This window comes from Gadus chalcogrammus, chromosome 6 (assembly GCF_026213295.1).
Source record: "Gadus chalcogrammus isolate NIFS_2021 chromosome 6, NIFS_Gcha_1.0, whole genome shotgun sequence".
In the NCBI taxonomy this organism is placed as follows: Eukaryota; Metazoa; Chordata; class Actinopteri; order Gadiformes; family Gadidae; genus Gadus; species Gadus chalcogrammus.
In genome coordinates this window covers 4919285-4931465 of record NC_079417.1, presented here as the reverse complement: position 1 = coordinate 4931465, position 12181 = coordinate 4919285, and the positions used below count along the sequence as shown (strand labels likewise).

Below are 12181 nucleotides of genomic sequence, written 5' to 3'. Positions count from 1 at the left end.
TGAATGGCTCACTAAGTTCACAGGTAATGTCATGTTATTGCCCAGCGTACGACTGACTATCATGATACTAAATCTGTATAGTTATGGGGGAAATCTGGGGACATCTATCCATAGGAAATGTCGACCACAACCATTCAATGAGAAAGTTGATGTTTTAGATACAGTTCTACTGTGAACATTACTGCCACTCTGCAGTAGAACTTTGCAATAATGGAGCTTAAGCACGTACATACAGGAATTTGTATGCTTAAACTCCTTTGTAGAATTATTATGATGCATGTATTCATGCAATGGATAAATTACTCGTTACGAATGATTTGCGGTGAGCGCATGAAGTGTCATTTTACAGTCAGTAGACTTTAACATTGCAGAAAAGTGAGCAGTGGAATACGAACATAGTCAGATTCATCCGTGGAGTTGGGCTGGCCAAGTTGTGACTGTTGTCACGCAGGGATACATGAATAGATCATTCTGCACCGCCTCATTTGAACTGATGAAGCAACACGCCCCACTGGTTATGCAACCTCATTTGGGTGGTGGTGGTGTCATGGGACCCAGCAGGGCACTGGGTGGCCAGTGGGACCTATATGGGAGTTTGTGCGGAGGGCTGGAGGTTTTCTGGAGGGAGGGCCCGCTCATTAAAGGCTTTTTCACAACCACCACCGCCCCTGAGACTAAATGAGGGGGTTTCAGGTGCATTAAGTGATTCCTCACCGCAGCAAAACCCGACTGCTGTTAAGAAGCGACTGGTGTTAATCCCTCGTAATCTATAATGTGTACCCTACATAGCGTGTTTCTGTAGGACCACCGTGTTTGTTGTGATTATACGCTGTAGTGGGGGGATGAGGAGGTTGAATCACCTGGACTCAATACCAGATAGGATCTTTCTCACAGGAATACTATAATGTAAATGGGGTGTGTATGTTTGAGTTTATTGGTCTGTGTTGACTTTGCATGTATGTGTGTGTGTGTGTGTGTGTGTGTTTGTGTGTGTGTGTGTGTGTGTCTGCGCAAAAACTCAAACAACAGTCGGTACGAATGCGCTTTGGTTGCGTCAATGCCTGCCCAGCAAGTTAAGAGGATACGTTGCAGCTCGGACTCCACTCGTTTGAAGACCCTTTGTTTAAATCACCATCGATGCCTCTGCGTTTCCGCGCGCCCCCCCCCCCCCTGTCGGAGGGGCACCGGGCTTGATATTCAAATGAGCAGGAAAGCACAGCCTCTTACGTAAAAGAATAGTCCCCGGTTTGTGAACCCATTCTTAATTGTTAATGAGGGGGGGGCTCCGGGGAACCGTGCCAACGACCGGGGAACCAATGGGGAGAGAGCTCTGGGTGAACAGCAGAGGAAATGGGGGGGGGGCGAGGAGGAGGTGGATGAAGAGGGGGCTTTGGAGGCTCAAGCATTGGGGACACAGCCACTGAGGGGACCCCCTGAACCCCCTTTATCCTCCCCCCTCCCCTCCCCTCCCCTTCCCCTCCCACCTGGTACACATACTGCTGGAGAGGCAGCGCCCGGGCCATCGGCTCCTCACTCTCGCCCGGGGCTCTTTTATGGGTCCTCATCAGCTGCTCTCCGGTTGATCCCGCCGCCGCCGCCGCGCAGCGCAGAAGAAGAAGGGACCTCCTCGCTTTGCCAAAGGCCTTATCGACACCCGACCTCACCCCGCCGACCCCACTCCTACCCACCCTCCCTCCTCACCGACACAGCCATCCCATCACCCCCCCCTCTCCCCCAGCCCCCCCCCCCCCCCCTCCTCCTCCCCCACCCCTCTCTCTCGCTCTCTCTCTCTCTCTTTCGCTCTCTCTCGGACGGAGTATCACCCACGTCGGGACGGTCGGGGGGGAAAAAAAAAGAAAAAAAGCGGGGTGCCAGAGCGGGGCAGAGATGTCAAACAACAACAACGACCGGGCGGAGAAAGACAAGGAGAAGGAAGAGGATGCGGTCGGGAAGAAGGAGGAGCAGGAGGAGGAAGAGGAGGAGGAGGAGGAGAGGGGACAGGGTGACGGGGTGAAGATCCCTCCACCTCCTCCGCCCCCCTCCCCTCCCGCCTCCGGCGGCCCAGAGGGCAAGGCGGACGGACCCGGGGCGGCCGGGACCCCCGGGGGCAAGCCGCTGCCGCCGCCGCCGCCGCCGCTGGCCAACGGGACCCAGAGCCAGCCGCTGACGCGCAGCATCTTCCCTCTGTCCCCAGTCTCGCCGGCGGCCGAGCGGATCCGCTTCATCCTCGGGGAGGAGGACGACGGCCCCGCGCCGCCCCAGCTCTTCACGGAGCTGGACGAGCTGCTCTCCGTGGACGGCCAGGAGATGGAGTGGAAGGAGACGGCCAGGTAGGACTCAGCGCTCACAAAGCGCTCACTGCTCACGTATGGAACTGGGTTCGATGGAACCGGGAAAGGTGAAGTGATAAGGAATAGTGAGTTACAGCTTGTAGCCAATCCCCAGGATCGCATGCAGCATTTGGTCTAGGATTTCATTCATTATTCTTCTCCATCGGTGTTGTCGATATCCAAGCATGCCATAATGTTAAAAGTACGGTAGTTCTTAAAACAACCAGCTAAAGTTAAATTACGAGGGGGGGGGGGGGGGGGGTTGAGGCAAAACAAGTGAATCCAGAAAGAGCCTCCTTACCCCTCCCGGAAAGATTGCCCACACACACACACACACACTCACACAGTCACACGCACTCACTCACACACTCACAGGCCGTGCAATGTTGTGTCATCACGGGCTCCAAGGCCAGCCCACGAGCCCCTCAATGAATGAAAGACCTCATCCCCAGCACTGGGCAGTGCTGCTGGCCGGCTGCCAGAGTCCCCAGCCTTCACGGCCAACATGGGCAAAGAACAAAACAACCATGCTGGCATACAGTGAGTGGCCGGCCAGAAGGGGCTCTGTGGCGGTCATTGTATGCCCGTCATTCAAGTCTTGCGTTTCCGCATTCCACCGGTCGAAGATTTCATTACTGTCCATTAAAGCTTTCCCTTTTTAAAGCGCCTATATATGTCCACTAAAGAGTACAGGCAAGATGGAGTACACAGCGGTCCACTAGGTGATCTTTACATGTGGAGGCCTAGCTGGGTGACTAACTGCCACTGCTAATTATCTTGTCAGAGAGGAACTGCTAGGCAGCGGCTTCCCCTTACAGAATAGGCGTTCTGGGACTTCTGCCGTCAGAAACACACACCCCATAAACTTGAACAGTTATTGCACTTGTTGCTTCAGGTGTTGATGATGTTGCAACATTCTTACAGATACCCACAGATACCACGAGTAGTAGACAATCTTTTTATTCATCCGCTGTCAACCCAAGACTACAATTAATATGTTGTGTAACGTTAACCAAAGAGACCAGCTTCTACTGGCAAACATACAAAAGAGGCTTAAGTCTCTCTTAAGCCTTGCCAAGTGGAAGTCCACTTCCCTGCAGAACGACAACTTGCATGCACCCTTCGTGGTTCTACAGCTCTGGGGAGATTTAGGTCTTGGTTCTCTCTTGTTAAGGGTTACATGGAACAAGATTGATGACATGTTTACACCCAAATTTACACACTCTGGTCCGACCACCAGACAGTGGATTTACTCCGTGATTTTTGCGTTTCTTTGTGTCACAACCCAATACCCAATACTGGCCGGAAACACGTTTGCATTGGTTTGAATGTGATTTCGATTGTGTCTCATGGATACCTCTGGGGTTAAGACATGATCGTTAATCCCCTTGTCTGTAGGTCAGGCCACTGACCTACACTGACCTTTCTAGATTTAAAAAACATACACATTAAAACCATGAACTTCTCACAAATACTCAATCATGATGATATGCAATTAGATACCATGCTATCATCAACACTGCTCATACATTCAGGAACCAAACGCTATAAAAAATAAGAAGCAACAATCAACAAAATAAAAAACCTATTACGTTCACAAAATGTGAACATAAAATGAAAGTACAACAAAACCCCAAAACTTAACTCACATGTGTCAATTGTGGTTGAAGACGCTATGCTGTCAGGCCTCGCCTCATCCAGGGGTAGCCTCACAAACCTCGTCCCCCTTATCATGCCCCGTCCAGGTGGATCAAGTTCGAGGAGAAGGTGGAGAAGGGCGGCGAGCGCTGGAGCAAGCCCCACGTGGCCACGCTGTCCCTCCACAGCCTGATGGAGCTGCGCACGTGCATCGAGAAGGGCACCGTCATGCTGGACATGGAGGCATCCACACTGTCCCAGGTGGTCGGTAAGTTCAGACTCTCTCTTCCTCGACCACGCGCGGCTGTGCCGAAGAAACAGGCACACGACTGGTGGTGTTGTGGCGCTTGTAACACATCAGCCGTGGATCATTTCTAGCAGTTTGGAGAGTTGATCTATAGCGTGTCATTCAGTTGTCAAGTGCCACCCACGTATGAATATAAGATGACCCCACACAGGGTGTAAGACACCTGTGTTTGGGCGGTACTGATGTCATGGATGAGATGATTTGTGACATGTTGGAGTCGCATCAAAAACGTTACAGTACACTATTGTTGCTGATCATTCAACTGTGCATATTAGATATTAAACATTGTTGGAAGTAAGTACAAACATCCTTTAAAGTCCCCTGGAAAAATGGTAAAAGTTGACAAATTCAACACCTTGAAACATTTACTGCTTCATATAGAATACTCACTTAATGACTTGCAATCGTTCAAAACAAGTCGCTGTCTGTTATGGTTCAGTGAAAGGCACTTGTTTACGGATGGATGCCTGTCCTATGCAATGACCCCCTCTTCCTTTGTTGGAAGCCTGGGCCAACCCACAACATTGGATAGAAGGTCGGCTGTTTGTCCGTAAACCATTGTTACACATTGTATTCTAAGTGTGGAATAGTTTATGGATTTAGTGCCATAAATCCATTTATGATGGACATTCATTTATTGATTGATTCATTACTCACCTCTTTCATGACTTTTTATGACATTTTCATTTACTATGCACGTTCAAACTTATGTTCAAACTTACTCCATTACATCCCCCAAAGAAGTTGTATAATAAACTCCCGCAGAAAAAGAGAAGTCTGGGATTAATTGGAGTTAAGCTAAACCTATATCATGATCATACTGCACACAAATATGATAATATGTACTACATTACATGCGCCAAAAAAAAGCGACAGACAAACTCGGTAATTTGATCAGAGCAATTCCAAGTCTGTAATTGTGGAAATTCAAGGTCAACTATACACCCCCATCATAATCAATAATACACCAAAATATTAGAACAAAACTTTGAATACATTACCCCCCCCCCCCCGCCCCCCCCTATCAAATAGGAACAAGCAGTCCCCTGTAGATGGACTTCATTAACAACCCTTTCATGGGGGCTTCACCTCGCTGCGTGGGACAGCAGGAGGGTTAGCAGGAGCGAGCGGCTATCATCAGAGGACAGTACTGTAAAGTAATTGGCCCAGTGCCTCACACAGTACTGGGCTACGCTGGGAGTTGGCCCCCTTTGCTTCCAGGCCAACTCTCAATAGACGGGCATCCACTGCACTGGTTCTGTAGAGGAGGGGAAAGACAAAACGAGTGGGGGGGGGGGGGGGGGGGGGGGGAAGACAGACAGACATGGAGCGGCAAAGAGTGAGAGAGAGCGAGAGAGAGATACAGATAGACAGCGATAGAAAGAGCGAGAGAAACAAAGAGAGAGAGTGAGAGGGGACAGACAGTGAAAGACAGACAGTGAGCAAGAGAGAGAGAGAGAGAGAGAGAGAGAGAGAGAGAGAGAGAGAGAGAGAGAGAGAGAAGGATTTTCCTCGAGGCTTCTATCTTTCAGCGTTCAGGCTCCTGACCTTGATTTTAAAATATAGGCCTTTTGATTCGACCGTCCACAGCTTTATGGACGCTCCCTTGCTCATGTCCCCCGAGCACTGTGGTCTATCCCTCACTCAGATCAGCCATCGCTAATCGTCTCTGGGACGACGTGTTCTCTCAAGATGTCGTTTTGTCGTCCACTTATTCCCCTTGAAAAACGTTGACACAAAAGCGATATCCCCCCACTTGTAGACAACATCTTGCGAATGCCCTTAAGCAGCTGTCTGAAGATCGGATTCCTACACGTTCTGCATCAACACATGCATGGTCATTGTATGTTGCACGATGTTGAGGTTACAGCTTTTCTTTTCTTAAAAACCGACCACCTTAATCTCTCCTTCCCTAACCCTCGCGTAGAGATGATCACGGACAACCAGGTGGCCAACAACATGCTGAAAGCAGAGCTTAAGGAGAAGGTGACGTACACGCTGCTGAGGAAACATCGCCACCAGACCAAGAAGTCCAACCTGCGCTCCCTGGCCGACATTGGCAAGACGGTCTCCAGTGCAAGTAGGCTGTTTTCCAACCAGGAGAACGGTAATGCAGATGGCAGTTTGGTGCAGTCCTTCTTTTTTTTTTGTTTATTTTTGGTTTCAGACTTAATATTCAAAATACTACTTGAGACGGCTTTCGTCCACGTTTTAACTTCCCCCCAAAAAGTACTGCGTTTATTTAGGCTCGTCTTTTCCCTGTTCCGCTCGTGGAACCTGAATATTATTATTATTAAATATAAGTTTAAGGTATAATTTATGAAGTGCAGAGTAATCGCAATTCAAGACTTACCTGGCTAATGTTCATCATCTAAAAAAGCAAATCTTCTATATTGTTTCCATGTGTCCTGCTATTTAATGATTGCTAATTCTACAAAATTATTGCAACTCCTAATGTTGCTATTTCAAAACAAATTTTGTAACCCTATTCTGTTAAAATTTTATTAAAATTAAATCTGTGAAATGTCCTCATCTCTGGGATACATTTCACAGGCTTTCCATGAAACGTAGAATCATATCAAATAGAACATCAGTTTAATAACACTCATGTCCAATAGAAATGGCTTCTAATTCATTCATATGCTTACTTAAGGCAGAGTTTGGGTTGGACGTTGACGCAACGCAAGGGGGTGTACGGACTAGAGATGTCCGATATCATCGGCCCACCGATATTATCGGCCCGATATTAGCATAAAAATGTAATATCTGTCAATATCGGTATCGGATGTTTTTTGAAAAAAAAAAAAATGATAAAAAAAAATAAACATGGCACTTTTCCCTTAAATTAAGTTGAAGTATTTTTCTTATTTTGCACAGACAATGTTAACATTTGGAAAGCCTTGTTGCATTCAAGAATGCATCCAGTGGGGCATCACAATAACATTAAGCATGTTGTGTTAATTCCACAACAGGAGATATGTAATGTTACCTAAATTAGGTTTGAGGAAAAATAACCCAAATATCGACATCGGTATCGGCTGATATCGGAATCGAAAATTTAGAGTTGGACAATATCGCATATCGGATATCGGCAAAAAAGCCAATATCGGACATCCCTAGTACGGACCCATTACGTCCTTGCGGACCGCCCTTGCGTCTCCCAAAAATTGTAACCTTGCGTCGAGACGCTAACGTAAACTGGACGTAAACCCGACGCAGAACCAAAACAGGTTCACAACTGCGTCGAAGCTACTACGTGGTCATTGCGTTGCCTCAACGTCCCAACTCTTCATTTAATCATTGATGTACTTACTGGCAATCATCCATGCTCAGTTAGAGATTTGTTAGATCATCAAATGAATTTTGTTTGTACATTTATTAATTAACAGTCATTATTAATGGTTTTGTCTTATAATTCTCTGACACTACCAACCATGGGTCCTTAGAAAAGTGGTTTTATCTAGCTAACTTGTTAATGCTTAGTAAACCAAGGATTATTTGGAATTGGCAAAGGGGAAAGCCTCCATCATAAATGTACCAAATAATTGATATGGTACTTTTAACATCGTCATAAATATGCAAATAAAACCGTTCACTGATACTGTATGAATAACGTGATTAAACAGTGTCAAGGATACAGGAGAAGGTGTTATACTATTCATAAATTCAAAGTTGACACTTATGTCAATGTGATAAAGCAAGCAGTTTTATAGCAAAGCCAGATTCCATCCAAGGACCCATGTTTGGCGGTTTCATTTCATCACAGTGTTTCCATCATTCATTCCAATCTTGTTTTCCTCTTACTTAACACTTTTCCTGTTTCTTCCTCCGGTCCTAACTATTATAATTATTTCAGTGTTTTCTTCCTTCCTCCTAACTTGCCTCTTCTCTTCCTTTCTTTTGGCGTTTTCCTGGGCTTTTTCCCTTTGGCTTTAATACCCTCTCGATCCACTGCCGCCACTAAAAGCCCGTAGTCCTCTGGGGAACTCAGTGACTTGCCTATCGGGTCGCATCTCTATGGAAGACTTACAGCTCCCCAGGAGTCCCAGCATGGATTACCTTAGTAAGTTGATCAGATCTGTAGCGAATAGCGGGCCTCAAAGGTCCCCAGCCCCCCAGTGTGGCCTTACCATCCCTGTCATTCATCCAAAAGACTTAAATAGACCACCCCGCCTAGATACTGTCGTAGTTGGTATGTCCCCTAAAGCCTAGATTTGACTAACATTTAGAGTTGCAGAAGAAGGGTTTGATGTGTTGTATATAGCCAAAGCTATTTCTGACAGCATTCCCTTGATTGGCATTGAAAGTTCAACATAATAAGAATAAGCATATAATAAGAATAATATTAATAAACATAGTCATAATTGTGCCAATAAAAGTTGACGATTCAGATTTTTGCCAATAACCGCTAAACCTGGCGAGAATGGTTGATTTATAGGCATTTCCTATTTTTTTTTGGCTGCATCATTCTGACAACTATATCATTACCAACATTTCTCCTTTCCTTAGTTTGGGTGGGCGTAGGGGACGGGCTTGGGGCTGTGCGATAGGTGAGGAGGAGAGCTGGCTGATGGGAACAAACCATTTTAAAGTATCATTGGCTTCAGATATATATAAACATATGTCTGAATAGCCTAGTTATTTCTAAGTAACTGACTTAAGGTTTCAGCAGTCTTGGGTTCCGATATCTTTCAAACCAGAATGATATTAGACCCCAAAAGCCTACAATGCCGTAGTTTACCTTTGGTTGAATCGGCAGGGTTAGCAGAAACCGTAGTCCAGCATATAGTCCACTTCAAGTAGGATTCTAGTTAAACGTTGGAGCCTACAAATATATTCTACATATATAAAAGGGTTCTAGCATAGCAGCCCATATATGTTTATAGGGTGCTGAGCCTTTGGTTTAATATCCAGCTGTTTTGGCACCTTTGTGTTCTTGCACTCGCTTCTTTGGTTATCCGCGTGGGGCAATATAACCCACGGGGGGAGCTACTTTCTCTTTCTCCTTGGTTGATGGGTGGGGATTTCTTCCATCATGCCCGCCCGCATCTCCGGCGAGTTACCGGGGCCCCCCAAGCCTAACCTCCTGTCTCTGTTCACAGGCAGTCCCACCCCCACACACCGCAACCTGACGTCCAACAGCATGAACGATATCTCAGACAAGCCCGAGAAAGAGCAGGTGAGTGAACAAAAGCGACCCATGACCCTTTCCCTTCTCTTCCCTCCCTCCCTCCCTCCCAATCACCGTCATGAAGTGTCTGAAGTTCAGAGGAACCGTAAAGAACACGTCTCAAGGCGGATCTGACCGGTTACGGTGCATTGGAAAATCTTTAAGCGGAGAAGTGCTTGAGAACTATAGGGCAAAGTAACACCCGGGCTCTGAAACGACGTCACCAACCAGTCTGTAATACATTATCCACAAGGTCCAAATGTCTCGGGTGGTGATGAGTGGCACAACCCAATCAGCAGCAAGCTATTGGTGGCGGAGTTTGCCGCGGCGATAAAGTGTGCCTAAAGTTCACCTCTGGAACCCTCGCATTGTCCTTTATCTCTGTGCCAGCTGAACCCAAACAGCTCTGCGACTGTAAAACCACAACCACACGCGAGACCATGCATGCACATGCCGTACATGCACACACACACACAAACATGCAAGAACGCACGCCCGGGACCAGCCACAGGTGTGCCCAAGTGCGTCTGTGTTTCTAACATGTTTTACAATGTTGACACTGCTGCAGCACGTGCAGTACTCCCACTCACGTCCTCTGGGGAACACTTTCCCGGGAAGTCTGATTATTCCCACTGCATTACAGCGACGGCGTCGTTAGCGTGGCAGCCCAGTAGCTGTTTAATCAGAGCCATGGTCGGGTCATGTCCAAGGCCCCATCCCTGCAGGATGGGAGCGGGGGGGGGGGGGGTGAGATGGACCCAGTAAGCTCTGTGCTCCTGCTGCTGACGGCTACCATGAGTAGGCAGAGATTGGAGACCAAACGTCCCCCTGGGGACTCTGTGATTTGGGGATGTCTCGGGGGTTCAGATGGTCCTCATAAGTCTTCCGAAAGGGGAGGCTGCCACCATGCAGAATCTCCCGCACAGAGTCCACTAGACCCACACACAGGTCACATTGGCCGTGGGCGTCGCTCTCTGCACTGCCAGGACAAAATGTTTCTCAGACAGAATCATTTTTCGATTGTGATCAGGCGATTTTTGCAATTGTGATTTGATCAGACCTTCCTAGAACTTTTTTTTTGTGGAAAATTTTAATTTCTATAAAGGCACCTTCAAAGGCTGCAGAAAATGGCTGAAGAATGCATATACCTACATACAGTCCTTATGGGCATGTTGGTGAAATCCCTTCTTTTCCAAACCTTATCTAAAGCCACCATCGGACTTTCTTAATAATACTTTCCCAAACCAACCCCATACTCAGTGTGCCCGGGACAATGAGATTTACTTTTGTCCGTACATCTATTTGGTTGTAATGGGATTTGAATCGACGTCATTCATTTGTCCTGATATGGGAGTTATTTTTAGATCCGATCCATGAGTCTGAGACCCCGAAACAGCTTTAAATATACTGCCTCAGCTGAATTGGGGATTATAGCAACATGCAGTCACCGTTTTCTTCCACAGTGATTATTTTTACCTTTCCTTCTGAGGGTGTTGCAGTGCTGACTACACAGCCCTTCAGTCACATGACCTGAAGGTCTGTCACCAATTTCACTCTGCAGGCGAGGCGATGCTGTTATTCTACACCTACACTATCTCACATGGATAATATCATTTTGGCCTTCTTCATATTCCTGACTAATGTACTTCCGATGATCTCCCTTTTCACTGTATTATTCGTCACTGTTACAGTTTTGTCAATTAGCAGACACTTATGCAGATGCTTGTGACTTGCAGTGAATTCAGCTTCATATCGTGGAGGAGCAGGTAGTGGTTGGGTATCTGTCCCCTGAATGCCAACACTGTGAACATTGTGGGATACAAACCCAGAAGCTTTCAGCTGGGAGTCGAACACCCAGGAGACCGACTGTGGTCCTAGGCAGTAGGCTCAATGTGATTTAGTGGTTGTATTTTGCTTTCGGAATTACCTTTGTTCCCGGTGAAACTCTCCACTGATGCCATTAACACACTGGAAATACATTTTCTTTTAGTGATAACAAACATTAGCCACTTGGAACCCATTTGAACTATTATCGACAATATGGGCTTCCGGCTAACATGTCACACTTTGAAGTGACATGCTTATCTGGTGTTTATGATTGGTTTCTTATCTTAGTTTTTATCGCGGTTGGATCCATGATTCGACTCTGCACCATATTTATTGTCAGTGGAAAGGCTACCTGATCAAAGTGTCGTCGAGTGGATCCCAGGCCATGGTGAAAGACTCTCCTGAAAGGGCCTTTGACCGCCCTGTAACTGGTTTATCTAATAAGAGAGTGTGTAAAGCCGACCAGAGATCAAGGACTAATCATGAAATTACCTTCTGCAACGCTTGATGAAACCAAGCGAGCACACGGCGGCATTTTAACTTTAACATTTATTCGGTATTCAAAGTGTATCTGTGGATACCTATTGTTATTATATTTATAACATTTATAACATGTATCGCTACGAAATTAGGAGTTATAGTTGAAACATTCATATCATTTTGTCTTTATGCAACCGTAGTTTACTGAATACATACATGTGCGTATATAAATGCAGGATTTTTTCGGAAAAAATAGTTGACCCTTCTCTGACCCTTCACCGCCCAGGAAGTGGACGTAGACATAAGAGGGATGAAAGGCATGTCTAAGAGGTTCCTTAATCTGCCGACGCAGCACACACACAACATGCGGAGCTCCACAGTTTCCCCACCTCCGCCGCCGCCACCCTGTCCATCTCCATGACATTCAGA

The 12181-nt window shown here is 46.7% G+C and overlaps 1 protein-coding gene across 3 annotated transcripts in view; it reads left to right on the top strand.

Annotated features, from left to right (window-relative positions):
• LOC130384125 (electrogenic sodium bicarbonate cotransporter 1-like) overlaps window positions 1-12181 on the top strand; it is a 49486-nt gene that overhangs the window by 16427 nt on the left and 20878 nt on the right. For 2 of the 3 annotated variants that reach the window (XM_056592175.1, XM_056592173.1), the window contains exons 5-8: window positions 2195-2330; window positions 4076-4236; window positions 6203-6382; window positions 9378-9454. In XM_056592175.1, coding sequence (XP_056448150.1) covers window positions 2195-2330; window positions 4076-4236; window positions 6203-6382; window positions 9378-9454 — 554 coding nt within the window. The remainder of the gene's footprint in view (window positions 1-2194; window positions 2331-4075; window positions 4237-6202; window positions 6383-9377; window positions 9455-12181) is intronic. The other variant, XM_056592174.1, reaches the window with a different exon arrangement.